Raw genomic sequence first — 17,359 nt, forward strand, 5'->3', positions numbered from 1 at the left:
GACACGTACATATATATAACATGCATGTGAGCGTTGTGCATACACTCTGTATAAAATTAATTTGGATAATGAAAATTTTTTTATTCCACTAGACACCTCAAAAAATGCATAATTACATAACATTTGACATCATGGGTTACGTGTAATTATTATTATTTTTTATTACAATATAAGTCCTAGCAGCCACGATGAGTCCAAAACCCATTTAAGATGACAGTCGCAAGAGTATATAATATTGCCAAAATTGGAAAATGAGAACATTCCAAAGTGGTGACTGCGATAAACAAATAAACCTGTCGGTCAACGCTCAGACCAAGTAAACGAACAACGAAACACAAGCGGAAGTTTAATTAAAAATCTTTCCCCAAGTCTGCTTGGTCAAACCTCCCGGTCTCCACGTGTCATAAACCCATGTATTTGGTCGTGGACCATCTAAATACCACGTGGCACATACACGTGTCTAATTAGCCAAAACAAAAGTCAATGCTTTGCATTAATTTGGTTTTAAACCTACGGTTCCTTTTATTCATTCCCACCGGAAGGAGCTCGATTGATTTAAAAAAAAAAGACAATTTCAATTTCCAGAATTTGAGAAAAAAAAATACATCTTTTGGGTCTTTAAATTTTTTTTTTTTAAAAAAGTTGTTAGAAGGACATTCCTAATAAGCACGATTTGGTTCCAAGGGATAAGGAGAAAACTTTCTTTTTTTATAACTACAATGGTTACCGAATCTTTGGCATGAATATATCCATCCTAAATCTAGAATCAACCTTTATGGACTATTTTTGTCTAGAAATTACATCCCTCTCCACTAGTAGAATCGAATCCAGGACCATGACTTTGTCATCTCTGATCCGGTGGATTACCCACGTTGATAGCCGATTATTGCAGAAGGTTTCACCGATATTTGAGCTTTTTTATATTATACTAAAACATTATACTTTTAATAAATTTAAGAATTTTTATAAAAAAATAATTCACCGAATGAAGAGAAGTTTATGAAGACTACAACTTCAACAGCCCAATGCACTTGAAAAATCCAGAAGCCTAATCGCTACTTCCCAATATCTCGAAACAATGAGGCAGTCGCTTATTATATATGGTTTTACCAATGAAAACAGAGAGGGTTCACTTGAATATGAGAGCGTCCCGGCCAGGCCCCACCCCGATGTAATGAACGGGCACCCCGACCAGTTCTTCGACCCTCTCCACGTATTGCCGCGCCGCCTTTGGAAGATCGCTGTAACTTCTTACGGAAGAAATGTCAGATTTCCATCCAGGTAATACTTCGTACTCCACCTGAAAACATCATCACATGTATTTCTTTTAGGGGCTGGTGAAAACCCCCCGAGATTCCGGACATGTTAGAGTTGCGATCCGGTATAATAGATTGAGATACCTGAATTTCGGGTCCAGGCGGTCGCGTACCCGAAATTTCGGATACCCGGACAGGTTAGAGCTGAGTTCGGGTATAATGGATTGAGATGCCCCGATTTCGTAGGAGTTAAAAAATTTCGGATACTCGGGCATGGTAGAGTTGAGTTCAGGTATAATAGATTGACATACTCGAAGTTCGGGTTCAGGTAGGAGTTGGTACCCGCGGATCGGGATACATTATTTTTCAACTGAGCCAGGATATTATGTACTAAAAACTTAGACTTACTTGTAAATCCTCGAGAAGACGGAGATCACCAGGGAATGATTCGAGGTGAGTCCCGTCACTCCGCTTATACGCAACACCGAGCTGAATTTCTGAAAGATCCGAGAGCACGTCGAGTTTTGTGAGGTTAAGAGAGGCGAATCCATTGATTTGGCAGCAGTATCTCAAGGCGACGATGTCAAGCCAGCCGCACCGACGAGGGCGACCAGTCGTGGTGCCGAACTCCTGTCCCGCTAGCCGAAGGAGGTCACCGCCTTGCCCCAAAATTTCCGTCGGGAACGGACCCGAACCAACTCTTGTGGTGTATGCCTTTACCTGCCAATAGATCAATCCAAGAATGAATATCCATTTCAGCATAAAGGCTGCTCATTCATTTCTGGACATAACAAAAAAGGTATTATGATCGACATTTGCACAATAAGAAGCATTGGTAAACTTTAGAACAAGCATAGATCAGATGTATTTACCACTCCGACAAGATCACCGACAACCCTTGGAGCGATGCCAAGACCGGTGCAGATCCCGCCAGCCGAAGGACTCGAGGAAGTAACGAAAGGGTATGTACCAAAGTCGATATCCAGCATCGTAGCCTGACCACCTTCGACCAAAATCTTTTTCTTCTGAGAAATCGAGTCATTCATGAAATGGACAGTGTCGGTTATGAAGGGCTCCAGTCTCTCGGCATATCGCTTGTATGCTTCGACTTCTTCCTGTAGCATCTCCGGAGTGTATTTGAATCCCGGAAACCTCGAGGCTGCATCCGACAATAAAACGTCGAGCTTCTGAGGGAAAGTATCCATATGCCTGAGATCGCCTACTCTGATGCCATTCCTTATCACTTTGCTAGAGTAGCAAGGGCCGATTCCCCTCTTGGTTGTACCGATGAACGACTTAGCGAGCTCGGATTCTCTGAGTCCATCGATCTCTTGATGGAAATCGAATAGCAAGTGAGCTCGGTCCGAGACCAAGATCCTTCCTTCACAGGAAACTCCATTGGATTCCAACCCGTCAATCTCCTTGAAGAGGCCCGGCAAATGCACCACCACTCCGTTTCCAATCACGCAAATGGTGTCCTCGTTCAGGATGCCCGAAGGCACGAGGTGAAGAGCGAATTTCTTCCCCTCCGCGTTATATATAGTGTGTCCTGCATTAGCTCCACCCTGTGGTAACAGAATTCAAAACACGTTTTCAGAAGAAAGGACCTCACCAATCGAAATCACAGTAAAAAGGGCCGAACAGAGAAGATCTGAAAACACAGTAATGATATTCTCCAACCCATGCTGACACAATCCCACCCTTCTGATATGTTATGTCCTAAGATAACATGAGTTGTCAAGAACAGAACTAAATAACTGTGTAAACTGCAGTTTACTCATCTGGGTCAATCAGCAAATTCGATTCAGACAGTCTCGAACCTCGGATTTATGATTGCCACGAACTAGTAATTACCAAACAAACCAGACAATCGAGGAGTCCAATTCATATGCGCGATCAAGAGAATATGAGATATACAAGGCTCGAACAAGTACCTGACATCGAGCAACGATGTCGAAATGCTCGGCCAATATATCGACGAGCTTTCCTTTACCCTCGTCGCCCCACTGGCAGCCCAAAACGCCAGAGACTTGACTCAGTGACTCGATTCGTCGGAGCGACTCGGCGGCGGCAGAGTCGGCGGCGGCGACGCTCAAGGACGCGGAAGGAACGATCCGCCTGGAAGCGGAGCAGACGATGAAGCTCGGACGGTGGTGGAGAAACGGTGAGCGGTGGAGATCGCCGCCGGCGGCGAACCTAGACGTCCGAATAGGGTTGAAGTCGAGGGAGAGAGAAGAGAGAGTCATCGTCACGGACACAACAGAAGACGAATAAGACAAAAGGGTTTTACTCTTTAGGGTTTGTGACCGCGTCTCTGGTCGCGGAGCAACTGTGTTTTTTCTTTCTTAAAGAAAAAAAAAACAAGAGAATCTAATCTCACACGCATATGAACTCTAATAGGAAAAAAATGTCTCTAAATCATAATAAAATTTGATTTTATTTATTTATTATTTATTTCCAACTAAATTTAACTCTGTCATTGTTTTGGAAAAAACTGAGTCTAATCCTAATTATATTTATTTAGAAAGAAATTTAGTTATTTATTTATTTATTTATTTTTTCCCTTTATGCATTCCATCAAATAGCAGCTCTTCCTCTAACATGAATTTTAAAGTCAGGGATTGAGAAATCAGGGTATAATAAATCCTAAATTTTGTCGGTGACAGCGAATATATATATATATATATATATAATTATTTAAATTTTAAATTATATATCTGATTTCCAAGACTATGCCAACTCATAGTGATCGTAATTCTAATCTCGTGGTTATAGTTATACTCACACGTGTCCCCCAGTAATTGGCCATGAGTTTAGAAAATAACTTAATGATTTTAATTTTTTTGTTATTTTATCCAGTTGTTTTTTAACTTGAGAAACCTTCTGTGAATAGTGATAATTATGATTTACGAGAGTGATGCAATTTGTTTTATGGATTTTACAGTGTTGATTTTGAATCGCTGGAAGTCAACGCACACTGTAAAAAAGTCAATGATCAAAACCGAACTGATGGATCGGGCGGGATCTTACGTCAGCAATGCTTGTACAATGGGCCGGGTTAAAGAAGGATTCCACAAAACCATGAGCCCATATTCGTTTTGATAGGCCCATATACTCCCTTAACAACATTCCATTAAAATTCTATTAAGCACTTCTCGTCTGATAAATTTATTATCAAAATTGTAAAATATGTTATTATAATTTTTTTTAATTGATGAAAGAATTCTATTTTACGAGAGTAACCCGCAAATTCGTTTACCAATTAAAATGACATATTTTACAAATTTTAAAATTATAATCATATATTTTACGAGATTGGGAATTAATTTATCAAGGAATTGGTTTTTCACCAATTTATAAGTTTATGAATTTTAGTAGAATTTACCTTATTATTAACGCATATTTTTTTATAAAAACTATAGGAGAAGAAGAGAGTGATAATGATCTAAACTTATAGCATAACAGTATATAGATATTCTAAACTTATTTTAATCGCGATTTCATCCATTTTCAAAAAACACATACAAATACAGTGTTTAATCGGTAATAAAAAAAAAAAAGTATATGATTTTTTCCTTAATCTAGAGTACAAAGTTTTTCTGCTGATTTTTTTCTTTTTAATCTAAAACCCATAAAATTATTTAATCACGATTTCATCCAATTTTTCTGAAACCTATAAAAATTTTCACACTTGAAACTCTTGTTTGGACGTTGAATTGGACATAATGATAATTAAATCATCTATGTATATATATATACACGTTCAATTTAATAATAATAATAATAATTTGGTTCTGTATAATAATAAGATAGACTAAAAATGGAATGACTGATCAGAATCAATTCGATTCAATTATTAAGCTAACTAATTCGTTATTCATTTATCGATGATTTTAACCTAAATATATTTATATACATTTATATATATATATATATATTGAATTTTTAATTCTTATATGTTTCTTCGGTTATTTTGACGTAAATATATTTGCTTATATGTTTGACCTAAAAATACATTTATTCACTTATATTTTTCTTCGGTGATTTTAACCTAAATATATTTATATACATTCGGTATACTTATATATATTGAATTTTTTTAATTCGTTATTCACAAGGGTTTGCACCTTGTTTTAAAACCCAATTTGCATCGGAAAATAATTTTTTTTTTAAAAAGAAGAAAAAAAAGAAAAGGAAAGAAAAAGCTGGGGAAAAAAATATACAACCGATATAGCCAACAAAAAAAATAAATTCGTCTTTAAAACCCTACTAGACTCTCCAAACCCCCCCCAAGGAGCTTCTCGGCCGAGACGTCCACAATTCGACCGCCGTAGTTCGACCGCCGTAGTTCGACCGCCGTCACCGATCGCTCTTCGATCTTCATCAACCTATAATGGCTCAATCTCAATCAACAGAGGTTTGTCCGAAACGACCCTTGATTTCTTCCTGTTTGTGTTTCTGCCGAGTTGCGATTTTCCCTCGATTTCCTCCCCGAATTTGGATTTTCTGTGTTCTTGTATCTGATAGACGTTTTGTTTCCAGGGAGCCACTCAAGTGGTTGAGGCTGTTAAGTTCAGTTTCATGACAGATGAAGAAGTCCGAAAGCATAGTTTTCTCAAAGTTACGAGCCCTATTTTGCTCGATAACGTGGAGAGACCTGTACCAGGTGGTCTTTACGATCCTATATTGGGTCCTTTAGATGACAGGACACCGTAAGTATATTCGAATTACAAAAAAAAATCTCTTTTTTTTTTTCTGGGTTGGGTCGTTGACTAGGTTAGGAAGATGTTTTAGGGACGTCTAGGGTTTATCTCACCAGTCAATGTTTTGGGTGTCGGATAATGCAGTTTGTTGTTTCATAAGTTTTGATCTTTTCTCTTTTCCTTTTGGTTTTTCCACTTGCTTATTCTGTGCTCTTCCCACTCTTTGAATTGCAGCTGTAAATCATGTGGTCTGCTCAGACTTAGCTGCCCAGGACATTGTGGGCATATCGAGCTTGTGTCTCCTGTTTATCATCCTTTGCTGTTCCACTTTCTTCACAGCCTTCTCCAGATGACCTGTTTCTTTTGCCGTCACTTTAGGATACGGACGCAGGAGGTAACATCTATAAAAAAAAAAGAAATTGGATATAATGTGTCTCATGTAACACTCTTGCTGATTTTGTTTTTCCTGTTGCTTTCTCTCCCTCTTGTATCCATGTAAAAGGTTGAGAGAGTTGTTTCCCAACTGAACCTCATCATAAAAGGGGATGTAGTCGAAGCTAGGCTGTTGAATTCTGACTCGAAGTTTGCTAGGTGGTCCGATTCTGAATCAGGGAGAGAGTCCACTCATTCAGAGCATAGTGACATGAGCTATGAATTTGGTTTAGACATTGATTCATCAGAAAAATGCAGAGACCCTGGCACGCCAAAGCAGAGATGGACTTCTCTTCAGTTCTCTGAAGCTACTGCTGTTTTGAATGCTTTTCTGAAGTTAAAAACAGAAAAATGTAAACGTTGCAAAGCAAAAAATCCTAAAGTGCGGAAGCCTACATTCGGATGGTTTCACAGGGTATGTCCTCTGAACTCTATATATACTTTAAAGTTTGTTTAAATGGGAAATCAGTTGATTTGGTTAATAGGACCTTTAGTTCTTAAATAATTCCTTTCAATCCTAATTTAGGATCTGAAATTTGGTGTGTGAGAAGTGTTTGGAGTTTAGTAAGCTTATTAAGTCAAGTGCCATTACTGTCATTATGCCCTTGATTTTCTTGTTCTCCTAATTTCTTTTGAATAGATTCAACTACTTTTCTCTTATTTTTTTCACTGAAAAATAACTTTGATGGTTATTTAATGCTTACAATTTCTGTTTAAATTCAGTGGATTCCAAACTTCATTTGGATGTGTTTCCAAACCGTAGTTAGCAAAAAACTTATTATCTCAGAGCCTCTGTTGTATATCTTGGTGTGCAGCACGATCCCTCTTCTGATTGACTTTATAATTTTATGTGTTATACTCGTAAATTGTTTGGCATATATATCTGCGGGTTTTCTGGATCAGGGTCACGTCTTAATCTATGTTACTTTTCTTCACGAAATGCTTTTACGCAGGCTGGTATGACAGGTTCAGCGATTGGAGCTAATATAATTCAAGGGCTCAAGGTGAGGAAGCCATCTAGCACTGTGGAGGATCTTGATAACGATGAAAACGATGGCATTGATGCAGTATCTGAAGCTGAAGATTCTGCTAAAGTAGTTAACGAGTTTGTAAAGCACAAGAACTTTTCAACGAGTCATCTTTTGCCTACTGAGGTATCCTTGTGATGCAATTGACTATATCTCAAGTCCTCGCTGGAGACACTTATTCATAATTGCTTTTCTCCATCGTATTTGTTTCAGGTTAAGGAGATCTTAAAAGATTTGTGGCAAAATGAGTTCGAATTTTGCTCGTTCATTGGTGATCTTCAGCAGTGTGGATCCAAAAAAGTTGACCACAATATGTTCTTTCTGGAGAGCATTCTCGTGCCTCCGATTAAATTTCGAGCCCCAACAAAAGGGGGTGCCAGTGTGAGTGATCTGTTATGATGTATACTTTTTCTGTTTGTTCTATTTTCCTCTTAGTTCTTCTGTTCATTTGGGAAATTTTTTGGTGTTGCTTCTGTTGGTCACTGCTCTTTCTTCTTTTCTTCTTTAATTTTTCCTTTTCCTCTGTAAAATATATGTGTGTGTGTATATATATAAATCATATACAACTAGGATTTTATGGAAATATAAGACTCATGCTGTTATGGTTTTTGCTATTCTTGCAAACTTACTATGTGACTGAATGTTGTTTACATTTTGTTTCTTACAGGTTATGGAACACCCTCAGACCGTAGCCCTGACTACGGTTTTAGAATCTAATATATCCCTTGGGAATGCCTATTTTAATAAGTTAGAGAAGTCAAAGAAAATTAGACGGTGGATGGATCTTCAACAATCAATTAATGTTCTGTTTGATAGCAAGACCGCCACAGGTGGGCTTCTAGTGCTTTCTTTTGTTCATATGCATCTATTGTGATTCGTGAAATAGTTCGTTGAAGATGTTACTTGCTATGACTTGTGTAAACTGTCTGACATGATTTCATCTCTCTGTCTATTACCCATCTCTTGACAATCTTCAGCTACAGCATGTTCTTTTGGTCTAAACTGATGTTTTAATCTTCTATTATCTTCATTGATAGCTCGAAGCCAGAGAGAAGCTTCAGGCATATGCCAATTACTGGAGAAGAAAGAGGGTCTGTTTCGGCAAAAAATGATGGGAAAGAGAGTAAATCATGCCTGTAGATCTGTTATATCCCCGGATCCTTATATTGCCGTTAATGAGATTGGAATTCCACCATATTTTGCATTGAAGTTGACATATCCTGAGGTACAGATTCATATCACTGAAAATGTGGTGTCTTGTTAAGGACATGGACTACTGATCATTCTTTGCCTGTATTGATCAATAATACTTCCACTGTAAAACTTTAAACTTTGAACCAATTTCTTGTGCTTGTGATGCTGTTATCTGTAACACGCAATATCTCTTTTTCTTGGTGCTTGTCTTAGACTCTCTTCATATCGTTGACCTACTCCCTGGTTTTTCATCATCTTTTCATCATTGTTTTTATCGGAGATGGCTAGACTTTAACTATAGTATTCAGTCTTCAAGTCTACTTGTGGCTTAACTGTATTTTTTCGATATCCACGGTAGTTGACATTGCTGTATTGCTGCAGAGAGTGACTCCCTGGAATGTTGAAAAGTTAAGGGAGGCCATCATTAATGGTCCTGACATTCATCCTGGAGCAACACATTACTCTGATAGGTTATCCACGGTGAAGCTGCCTCCTACACGGAAAGCACGAATAGCATTGGCCAGAAAATTATTGTCTTCACGAGGGACACATATGGAGCCTGAGAAGGCTTGCGATATAAACTTTGAAGGCAAAATTGTCTATCGACACATGCAAGATGGAGACGCCGTCCTTGTGAATCGTCAGGTTTGTGAAGATCCTAAATCTGTCTTTTGCTTAAACAAATTAGTATTTCGTTTTCTATATCATTGATACTTTATAGCTACTGATTTATGAGGTTGTTTACCCAAATTCAATAATTGTTTTGTTCACTTGTTGATTATTTTCCTCAATCGGAGTTAGGAATTGTCCTGTTTTTCAGCCTTTCTACATTTTGGTTGTACTTTCTCTGTTTGTCCTTGTCATTTTGTTATATAAGCTTTTATGTTGTGGCAGCCTACATTACATAAACCTAGCATAATGGCGCACAAAGTCCGTGTCCTGAAGGGAGAGAAAACACTTCGACTCCACTATGCAAATTGCAGGTTTGTACCATTATGCATATGGAAAGTTCTGTCTGCCTCCCTTAGCTTACCCTCTCCTTCTCTCTCTCTCTCTCTCATCTATGTCCATGATGTCTCTAAATTTACTTTGGTTTGAATTTTCCAGCACATACAATGCCGATTTTGATGGTGATGAGATGAATGTGCATTTTCCGCAAGATGAGATTTCACGTGCAGAGGCTTACAACATTGTCAATGCGAACAACCAATATGTCAGGCCTTCTAACGGTGATCCACTTCGTGCCTTAATCCAGGTTATCCCACATCATTTCTTTAAACATTTCTGTGTCCTGATCACTCGTGTGTTGGCCAGTCTTGTGTTTCTGTGATGTTTATAGACATTATTTGACTTTGCAGGATCATGTTGTAAGTGCTGTACTTCTCACCAAGAGGGACACATTTTTGGACAAAGATCAGTTCGATCAGCTTCTCTTCAGTTCTGGCGTGTCTGACATGGTACTCAGTTCCTTTTCTGGAAAACCTGGAAAGAAAGTGATAGTATCAGCTTCTGATGCAGAGCTTTTGGCAGTTGAGCCTGCTATTTTGAAACCTGTTCCTCTTTGGACTGGAAAGCAGGTAATCATGAAATTTGCCTCCGTGTTGTGTCCATATCTGTTTCTTTTGTTGGTTCTTTAAGCAATCATTCACTATATGCTTGGTGGTGTTAAAAATGTACTTTGGGATTTATGGGTTTTTTATGCTCATTTCCAAGAAACAATCTCTGAAAATTCCTTTTCTTCCATGTGAGCCAATCTTTTTTGGTATATTTGTCTTCTAGGTCATCACTGCAGTGTTGAACCATATAACAAAGGGCCAACCACCATTCACTGTAGAGAAAGCTACAAAACTGCCACTTGATTTCTTTAAGATTAGATCAAGGGAAGCAAATTCGAAGAGCAAAGAGAACAACGTTAGGAAGCACTCGAGCAAAAAGAACGATAATGATGAATCATGGAAGCGGGAGCTTGACGAAGACAAGCTGCTTATCAATAAAAATGATTTTGTCCGAGGTGTGATTGACAAGGCTCAATTTGCCGACTATGGATTGGTTCATATAGTTCAAGAACTATATGGCTCAAATGCTGCAGGAAATCTGCTTTCAGTCTTAAGTCGTCTGTTCACTGTCTATCTTCAGGTTTGTTCTCCTTAAGCTAATGAAATATCCCTTTTATCATTTTTTTACTCTTTTGTAGCTAATTTCTGATGTTGAATCATTCAGATGCATGGTTTTACCTGTGGAGTTGATGATCTTATCATAAACAAAGATATGGATGATAAGAGGATGAAACAACTTGAAGAATCTGAACTAGTTGGTGAAAGAGTACTTCGCAAGGCCATTGGCATTGGGAACGATGTTCAGATAGGTATTGCATCAAACTTTTCGCCTCATGTGCACGTGTTTGTGTATGCATGTATCTTTGTTTATGTTTGTGCATTCCTTACTTCAGAAAAGGTGTTCTGCTTTATTCTACGAGGCATTTACCTGTAGTTTGTCAGATCAACTAAATGTGAAGTCATTCAAAAAAATTATCTTGTTTGCTTGCAGATCCCAAGGACTTGAAATCCAGAGTTGAAAGAATTATTTGCAGTGATGGGGAAGCTGCGTTATTATCTTTGGATAGGAGCATAGTGAATGAGCTCAACCAGTGTACTAGCAAGGGTGTGATGAATGATTTACTCTCAGACGGGCTGTTGAAATCCACTGGAAAGAACTGTATATCTCTGATGACAATATCTGGGGCTAAGGGCAGTAAGGTGTGCTTCTTGTGCCCTTCATGAATATGGGTTATGTGAATGGCTTGCATGCCAGAAGGCGTTCATCTTATGGATGATTTGCTGTTTTTAGAACTTTCTTTGCCATCTCATGGTTGGTTCTTATGCATATTTGGAGGTTAAGCTGTATAAACTTCTTGTGTTGTCTATTCTGAGCAGGTTAACTTCCAGCAAATCTCTTCACACTTGGGCCAGCAAGATTTAGAAGGAAAAAGGGTTCCTCGTATGGTTTCTGGAAAGACATTGCCATGTTTCCATCCATGGGACTGGTCGCCTAGAGCTGGGGGTTTTATCAGCGATCGTTTCCTTAGTGGTCTTCGCCCCCAAGAATATTATTTCCATTGCATGGCTGGCCGTGAAGGGTAATTATTATATATTCTTTTTCATATTTTTATCTCTGGTGACCTTATTCTTTAACCGAAGTTGCTTAGTGTTAGACTAGACTTTCACAGCTTTCTTCCATTTTATGGATGAATCTAGCTAAAAATTATTATTCTTTGGATACTATTGTACCTACATCTGAAATTTTCACGTTACACATTTTTCATCACTAAAGATATCTGGTTTGTGTACTTAGTGTTATCTGTGCAAAACACTTAATAAGGATGGTCTTTAGTCTTATAAAATTTTTGTAGATAGTCAGCTAATATTATATGCTGGTTAACCATACATGTCTGTGTTCTAGCGCTTTGTTAACACGAAACATTCTGGTTCTCAGATTAGTTGATACTGCTGTGAAGACATCACGGAGTGGATACCTGCAAAGATGCTTGATGAAAAATCTCGAGAGCCTAAAAGTCAATTATGATTATACTGTCCGGGATTCTGATGGGTCCATCATTCAGTTCCAGTATGGAGAAGATGGTGTGGATGTCCATAGAACAAGCTTCATTGATAAGTTCAAAGAACTGACAGCAGTGAGTTATTTCTCTTCTCATGATACGTCTTTTTAGCTTTTCTTTATCTGGCCCTTGGGGAATACGCTCTTTATTCGTTTTCTCTACTCATGATTTAGAATCGAGATATGATTCTCCAAAGATGCAGTGAAGACATGTTATCAGAATCCAATTGTTACATTACCGATCTTCCTGTCACTCTCAAGAAGCAAGCTGAGAAATTCGTGGAGGCACTGCCATTGAAGGAACGTATTGCGTCTAAATTAGTGAAAGAAGAACTTCTGAAACTGGTAAAGCCTAAATATTTTGCAAGTCTTGCCCAGCCAGGGGAGCCTGTGGGTGTTCTTGCTGCACAATCTGTAGGAGAGCCATCAACTCAAATGACGTGAGTCATCTTCCTTTATAGTTTTTGAGTGTTCTTTGATGATTTTATCATAGTTAGTAATTGAAGTTCAATACTTTTTTTGGATCCTGAATTATACTTTTTGGATGAACAAGCATGTTTTATCCATTCTTTTACAGCTTTTACAGCTTTTATCCGAGCTAGCTGGATATTTCATAATGAAAAAAGTTCTCCCTTTATGAATTTTCAGGCTGAATACTTTCCATCTTGCTGGGCGTGGAGAGATGAATGTCACCCTCGGAATTCCACGGTTACAAGAGATCTTGATGACTGCTTCAGCTGACATCAAGACACCAATAATGTCATGTCCCTTGCTCAAGGGCAAAACAAAGTAAGTTCATTTGAGTTTCCTTTGCTCTAACCGTATATTAAGTCTTGAATGCTAGAATTCTAACAATAGGAAAAACTCCCTGAGATTTGGAGGAATATATCTGCCGATGTCCTGGAGACATTTTCTCGTTATAAACTTCTGAGATTTGTTACTCGATTCCAAAGATTATCTCTTTTTTTTCCAAATGAAGATCCTTTACAATAGATTGATATATATGCAGGGATGATGCGAATGACATCGCTGATAAGTTGAGGAAGATCACTGTGGCGGACATAATCGAGGGTATGGAAGTTTCAGTTGTACCATTTACGATTCTCGAAAAAGAACTTTGCAGTATTCACAAGCTTAAGATGAAGCTCTATAAGCCCGAGCACTACCCGAAGAACACTGGTATCACCGCAAAAGACTGGGAAGAGACACTAACGGTTGTGTTTTTACGAGCATTGGAGGATGCGATACAAAATCACATAGTTCTGCTGTCTAAAATGAGTGGCATTAAAAATTTTGTGGAGGAAACACCGTCGAAAGCTGGAAATGGAGAGGATGACGGTGACGGATCTGTTGCTCAGAAGCAGGTCCGAGAAGATGAGGATGAGGATGCTGAAGGTCAAGACATAGATGATCTCGGTTCAGATGCACAGAAACGAAAGAAGCAAGCAACAGATGAGATGGATTACGAGGAAAGTTCCGATGAAGAGAAGAACGAGCCATCATCAGTGAGCGGAATAGAAGACCCTGAAGTGGATAATGAAGATGAGGACATGGAAATTAGCAAGGAAGATCTCGTAGGTGATGATGGAGAAGAGCCAAAACCAGAAGAAGGAAAGAAGACAAAAGCAGAGAAGACGGAGAAGAAGAAGAAGAAGAGGAAAGCCTTTGAAGTAAAGGAAACCGACAGGCACGTCTTCGTGAAAGCGAAAGGAATGGAGTTCGAAGTCCACTTCAAGTTCAAGAAAGAGCCTCATATCCTTCTTGCTCAGGTACTACCCTTTCGCTTGTAGTGATTCTCCTTAAACCAAAACCTATTTTTCTTGGTATTGTTGCTTTAACGAGACATGGAGCTCTCCATATTGTATTGTTCCAGATTGCTCAGAAGACAGCACAGAAGGTTTACATTCAGAATTGTGGGGAAATTCAACGATGCACGGTGACGGATTGTGGTGATGCTCAGGTGATTTACTACGGGGAGAATCCGAAGGAGAGAAAAGACGTTTCCAACGATGAAAAGAAGGCGAAACCGGCACTTCATGCCGCTGGAATAGATTTCACAACTTTCTGGGAACTCCAAGATGAGATTGACGTCAGATACTTGTACAGCAACAGTATTCATGCTATGCTGAACACCTATGGAGTTGAAGCAGCAAGAGAGACCATAATCAGAGAAATAAACCACGTGTTCAAATCATACGGGATCTCCGTAAGTATTCGGCACTTGAATCTGATTGCGGATTACATGACGTATTCGGGAGGGTATCGTCCTATGAGCCGAATGGGAGGCATAGCGGAATCCACGTCCCCTTTCTGCAGAATGTCGTTTGAAACAGCTACCCGATTCATCGTTCAAGCAGCTACTTATGGAGAGGTTGATAACTTGGAAACACCTTCTTCAAGGATCTGTCTCGGGTTGCCAGTGCAGTCGGGGACGGGGAGTTTCGACGTGTTGCAAAGGCTGCAACTTTAAACGGATCTGTACATTTCGAGCTTCCCCTTCACGAAAAATCCGTGTAAGCCTCTCTCTCGGATCCTTCTTCGAGTAAGCAATTTTGCACCTTTGTTCTTTTGTTGTAGCCCGGGGAAATCCCGGTCTCGGTCTCGATCTCGATCTCGAACTCGATTGCAGAACTGACGATGATTTAAAGTGTTTACGATGATTCAGGCTTCTTCTTTCCTGTGAAATGCTTCTTTTTTGCATTGGAACAATCACAATGCTCTCTGGCTATGAAAACTTTACTCATGGACTGATGATGGACACACACACATTTGACCACCGGTATTAGAAAATGTCATTAGGGATAGGGCCGAACGTGATTAGAAATTCGGAAACCCGATTGTCGGTGAGTACGAGGTCGGGTCTTTCGCCAATGAGAACCTGATGGGGTTTGAATATAGGTTTTTGCCGTGAATCCCAGACCCCTTCGTCTCATTGACCCTCTTGCCTCGATCCGGTACGACTCCCTCGGCCCTTTCCCCTCGCCATCCTCTTAATTGACTCTCATTGACCGTATGTCGCCGCAGTTACCCAAACGCTACGCACGTCTCGCGGGTTTTCAAAGTTTGGGTATATATCCAACATTCACGAGATTGAAACACAAGTACTCCTGACCTCAAAATCCAAAAGGGATGAGACCAATCAAGACCGGATGACCGAAAATCTCGGGTACTCGTCGTGCCGACCCCTAGTTAGGGGCATAATTCTATGACACCGTGATCTCGAATCCAATTTTGAGTTTGAGATTTGATGCCCTAATGCAATGGCATGAATGAATGTCCGAATTCAGTTTTTTTTTTTTTTTAAAGGAACATTGAATAAACAAAACACACACACACATACAAAAAGAAAGGTGGTGTTGGTTTGGATCGATGCATGCAAAGCAAAGACACTTTCTCACTCGTGCTGTCTTGAATCCCTAAAACGAAGATGAATGGATCTCGTGATTCTGGTCAGCTCCCGACACCTCTTTTATGTGAGGGAAAAATGGGGTAATTTTTCACCTTCCTAGTCCTTTTCTTTTTTCTCGTTCACATGTGTTCACAGGTTCACACACGGACGAGGAAGCACGCACACACGGACAAGGAATGGCCGAGAAGCTTCCTTAGCGGGTCACAGACCATGGACGGCCTCGGACCACCATGCCCCGACGTCCCAACACTCTCCCAGACCTCCAGGACATGTCCAGACCACGCTCGTGCCAAGGCCACAATCGGACCAAGCTTTGACCCGAGACTTACCTGTTTTGGTCGCATATGGCCCATGACGAGTTCTTGGGCGTGTGCTGCCATCCTTGGTGGTTTGGGCTCGGGCCAAAGCCCATTTAAGTGTTCTAGAATGTACTTAGATGAGTTTAGGCAAGTTAGATTGATTCCTTTTTCGTTTTAGGGAAGTACGGACGAAATGGAAAGATGGGGGACCGAAATTGTGAACTTTCCTTTTTGGTTTTACAGCCCATCCTTAATAAAATCCAGGGCTGGCCAAGAGGGAAAGGCATCTCGAAAATTCCCCAATCTTCTCCTCTTTGTTTCTGAAACCCTAGCCTGCGCCGACTTGTCTTTGGCCTCCACGTTGCCGGCTTACAAACCGCCACCGTGAGCCTCCCTTGTTCCAAGTCGCACGCAGCCCTTGTAACCCTTTTTCCCATTATTAATAAAATCCCCAGCCGTACCGTCGGCTTTCCCTTGCCTCCTGGATCTTCTCCCTTTCTCAAACACCTCAAGTTTCTCGGATTTCCCTAAGTCCGAAGGCTTAGCCAAGTCCCTCGAGCTCTCCCGTGTCCAACGCACGTCCGAGACTCTCCCTTTCGTCTTGGCTGCCTCACGTGGTTCCTAGCTTCACTCTAGACCCGTGACAATAGGGGGGGCATGGTAGTTGGGGTCTGGATGGGTCGGTACGGTCGTGTATGTTCCCCCCCTCATACACGTTCGTGCCGACATGGGATGGTCCACGGGGTGACTGTCCCGCCGGCCGGCGGTTTTCCGGCCAAAATTCCGGCGACGGTTCGCCGGAATTTTCAGTGTGGTCGGATTTACGCACTGAGTAGTCCCGTTCGGTCCGATCAACGAGAATCGTTGCTCTTCGCGCTTTTGCGGCTTGGATTTGGCTTCGCTCTTTCTATTGTCACCACGTCTGGACCTAGTTCGGATATGTCGGCAGTATGGAGGAGTGTTGGTGGATCCTATGACGTGCGGCGTATGAGTGGTGGTGGGATAGCTTCTGTCGGCAGGCTCCGTGCTTGTGCATCGAACTGTTGAACATCTATCCTTTTCAGTTGCTTTCCTTGAGCTAGTAAGCTCGTGGGCGATTTTGGGGTCTTGTGTTGCGTACCTAATTAGAAGGAATTGCGGAGTCGGTTTGATATTTTCACGGTGGCGTGATAGCACGTCTCTCGTGAGCGTATGCTGGTTCCTGTGTTTCTACGCTCTCTGTCGAAGCATGGAGTTGTGTAGGAACACTGGTTCCGGTCGTACTCTTGTCACGCAACCGATAGTGGCGAGACACAATCCCAACCCTTGGAACCCCGTGTCCAAGTCTTGGAGGATGTCTCGGCCCACCAGGATGCACGCATGGATGACCTTGAACAGGAGATCTCCGCCATTGGTGACACCACCAAGGAGATGCTCTCGGACA

General features: G+C 40.6%; 2 protein-coding genes across 2 annotated transcripts; one reads left to right on the plus strand and one right to left on the minus strand.

Moving 5' to 3' along the window:
• Nucleotides 1-977: 977 nt before the first annotated feature.
• LOC104818772 (adenylosuccinate synthetase, chloroplastic) lies at nucleotides 978-3,590 on the minus strand. Its single transcript, XM_010548540.1, has 4 exons — nucleotides 3,191-3,590; nucleotides 2,129-2,821; nucleotides 1,665-1,976; nucleotides 978-1,300 (listed from the first exon to the last, which is right to left on the minus strand). The coding sequence occupies exons 1-4, from the start codon at nucleotides 3,500-3,502 to the stop codon at nucleotides 1,130-1,132; spliced, it is 1,488 nt and encodes a 495-aa protein (XP_010546842.1). The 5' UTR covers nucleotides 3,503-3,590; the 3' UTR covers nucleotides 978-1,129.
• Nucleotides 3,591-5,521: 1,931 nt separating this feature from the next.
• On the plus strand, nucleotides 5,522-14,913 carry LOC104818848 (DNA-directed RNA polymerase I subunit 1). The gene is made up of 21 exons (XM_010548663.1): nucleotides 5,522-5,673; nucleotides 5,799-5,968; nucleotides 6,194-6,353; nucleotides 6,462-6,806; nucleotides 7,345-7,545; nucleotides 7,633-7,800; nucleotides 8,087-8,249; nucleotides 8,457-8,644; nucleotides 8,995-9,258; nucleotides 9,508-9,596; nucleotides 9,721-9,868; nucleotides 9,972-10,190; nucleotides 10,393-10,749; nucleotides 10,834-10,978; nucleotides 11,161-11,369; nucleotides 11,547-11,749; nucleotides 12,106-12,304; nucleotides 12,403-12,668; nucleotides 12,877-13,017; nucleotides 13,238-13,997; nucleotides 14,102-14,913. Exons 1-21 carry the CDS (start codon nucleotides 5,650-5,652, stop codon nucleotides 14,696-14,698), a joined length of 5,016 nt encoding a protein of 1,671 aa, XP_010546965.1. The 5' UTR covers nucleotides 5,522-5,649; the 3' UTR covers nucleotides 14,699-14,913.
• Nucleotides 14,914-17,359: the final 2,446 nt, after the last annotated feature.

This window comes from Tarenaya hassleriana, unplaced genomic scaffold (assembly GCF_000463585.1).
Source record: "Tarenaya hassleriana unplaced genomic scaffold, ASM46358v1 Cleome1, whole genome shotgun sequence".
Lineage (NCBI taxonomy): Eukaryota > Viridiplantae > Streptophyta > Magnoliopsida > Brassicales > Cleomaceae > Tarenaya > Tarenaya hassleriana.